Below are 2,500 nucleotides of genomic sequence, written 5' to 3'. Positions count from 1 at the left end.
TAGCATGTGGGCACGAGATGGGAATTCAGTCAACACGCTGGTTCATGCGTTCTCCCAAGGCAGAGTAAACACGTTCAAAACAAACAAGTAAACAAACACTGTCAAACAAGCAAGCAAGCAAACACTGTCAAACAAGCAAGCAAACACTGTCAAACAAACAAGCAAACATACATGACGCACACACGACACACGCACACACGACGCACACACACACATTGGCAAACACGCCTGAAGTGTTCCTCGTACCCGTGCGGCTGGGGCGAGTGGCGCGTGTGTTCAAAGCGCTGCTTCAGCTGCTGCACATTTGAGTGCTGCGTCTGCACCTGCTCTGCTGCTGGTGCCGGCCTGGTTGGACTTGGGCTTGTGTTTGCTCGCTTGGGGCTGTGTGCTTCTCCCAGCATGTGCTGTGGTGCGTTCTCCTTGTCCATGCTGGGCGAAATGTGTGCTGGCCTCGGGTTAGGGCTCGTGCGCTTGGCTGGGGATGGGGTCTTCATACTTTTTGCTGGAGACCTCTCCACGGCCAATTGCGCGGGGGACGGCGAGTACCTGCCAACACGCCAGACAACGTGAGGGAGGTTGAATATGAAGCGGTTGAAACGAACGAAACGGGAGGGGGCGGGGCGGAGTGGAGTGTGTGAGTATGTGTGGTTTTATGTGCGTGTATGTATGTATGTGCGTGTATGTATGTGGGCGCTCTTGCACACACACACACACGTGTGCAGCACTTACACACACACACACACACACGCACACATGTGTGTGTGTACACTCTCACTTTGGCGGGCGACCGCTGACACGGCGACCAGTGGGGCTCTCAAAGACCTTGAGCAGGGACTGACGCAGTGCGGAGTTGCGAGTAAGCTTGGAGCGCGTGGTGGGCACGGGCGACTCGTGCGGGCTGCTTGAGTCTGTGGTGCTGCCATCGCTGTCCTCATACAGCAACTGTCGAATTCGCTCCATCTGTTGCGTGCACATGTACGTGTGCAGATGTACGTGTGTGTGGCATGTACAGGTGAGGAGCTGATAGGTTGAAGGGGAAGGAATGAGGCGTGTGAAAGCGAAACAATCGGAGTAAACAAAGCAAAGCAGCAATGTACAAGTGTGTGTGTGTGTGTGCGTGCGTGCGTGTGTGCGTGCGTGTGCGTCTGTGAAAACCACTGACACCACAGCACAGCACGGCACAGCACAGCACACAGCACACCGTATCACACCACACCACAACACGCCACCAGCATTGACCATACCTCGCCCATCATATCTGCTGCTTGGTGCTCTGCTTCCTCGCGAATGGCTGCCTCTTCCTCATATCGCGCCCGAAGTTCCTTCAGATATTCCCGCATGTTGGCAATGTGCGTCTTTTTCCAAGCAGCGTGGTTGTGGGGAGGCAGGGGTTACTGTTGTGAGATGTGCGGTGGAAGGAGAATACAACTCAGCTGCAAGAGAACACACAGCAGAGTGCAACGAGTGTTTTATTGAGTGCAGAGTGGTAGTGTGGCCATCATTCACAACCAACAACGACATGCACAGCAACATGCACAAACAACAACGAAATAACAGCGTCAGCAGCCGCGCCAACACTGATCATTGCTTCACCTGCAGCGTTTTCTCCTGCTCATTGAGATGCTGTTTCTGGACAGAGAGCTGATGCAGCCCTGCCAAGGTGACAAGCGAGGAATTGTGGACAACATGAGACATTTGTGTTTGGTCCGTTGTGGGTAGATGCATACGTATGTGCAACCACAAGAACAAATCAAATGGAAACGAGAGCCAGACTCTTTCTTTGTTTGCGCGCGCGCGTGTATGTGTGTATGCGTACGTGTGCGCGCGTGTACGTGTGTATGCGTACGTGTGCGTGCGTGTGTGTGTGTGTGTGTGTGTGTGTGTGTGTGTGTGTGGTAGGTTAACATTCAGCCGCAACATAAAATCAACTTGTCAAAACCAGTAACAAGCACTCACGGCTTGCGCAGCGTTTGGGTTGCCACTTGACTTTCTTGCCGCCCACTGTTGCCAAGACAGCCTTTGTGTCCTTCCCGTCCAACATCGGCGCAAATGTAATCACCGCTTTCCTGATTGTGTTTGATTGACCAGGGGGAGTGAGAGAAAGGGGAGTGGATGAGCAAGCGAGTGAGAGGATTTGAGATTGCGTTTTGTGGTGTGTGTATGTGCGTTGCATGTATTATGTGCCTTGCAGGCGTTGTGTGTGGTGTGTGTACATGTAATGTGCGTGTGTGTTGTGTAAAAGGACTGTACTTGTACACATTGTGTATTGGGTGACACAGTTGCATGTGGGCGTGGTGACTGACTTGAGTTGCCGGCATCGTCGCTGTTCAGCCTCAACAAACGTGTCGAGGCGATGCGTCAGTTCGTCAAACTGCGTGACCGTGCCTGTACACCACCATGAGGAACATGCGCGCGGCAAAGGTGAGAGCGGAAACAGCACACGTGTATGCATGTCCGGGGGGGGGGGGGGAGAAGGGAGGGGAGATCAGCGATGGGTGCG

The 2,500-nt window shown here is 53.5% G+C and overlaps 1 protein-coding gene across 1 annotated transcript in view; it reads right to left on the bottom strand.

Annotated features, from left to right (window-relative positions):
* Positions 1 to 2,500, bottom strand: part of PTSG_01630 (uncharacterized protein) — a 6,389-nt gene that overhangs the window by 3,564 nt on the left and 325 nt on the right. Inside the window, exons 2-7 of the mRNA XM_004997553.1 lie at positions 2,304 to 2,385; positions 1,957 to 2,066; positions 1,594 to 1,652; positions 1,245 to 1,355; positions 776 to 960; positions 247 to 546 (exon numbers count right to left, since the gene is read on the bottom strand). Of these exons, the coding sequence (XP_004997610.1) occupies positions 247 to 546; positions 776 to 960; positions 1,245 to 1,355; positions 1,594 to 1,652; positions 1,957 to 2,066; positions 2,304 to 2,385 (847 nt within the window). The remainder of the gene's footprint in view (positions 1 to 246; positions 547 to 775; positions 961 to 1,244; positions 1,356 to 1,593; positions 1,653 to 1,956; positions 2,067 to 2,303; positions 2,386 to 2,500) is intronic.

The sequence above is a fragment of the Salpingoeca rosetta genome (genome assembly GCF_000188695.1).
Source record: "Salpingoeca rosetta unplaced genomic scaffold supercont1.3, whole genome shotgun sequence".
NCBI lineage: Eukaryota > Choanoflagellata > Craspedida > Salpingoecidae > Salpingoeca > Salpingoeca rosetta.
Note: the sequence above shows the minus strand (reverse complement) of the source record. Positions and strands in the feature narration are given on the sequence as shown.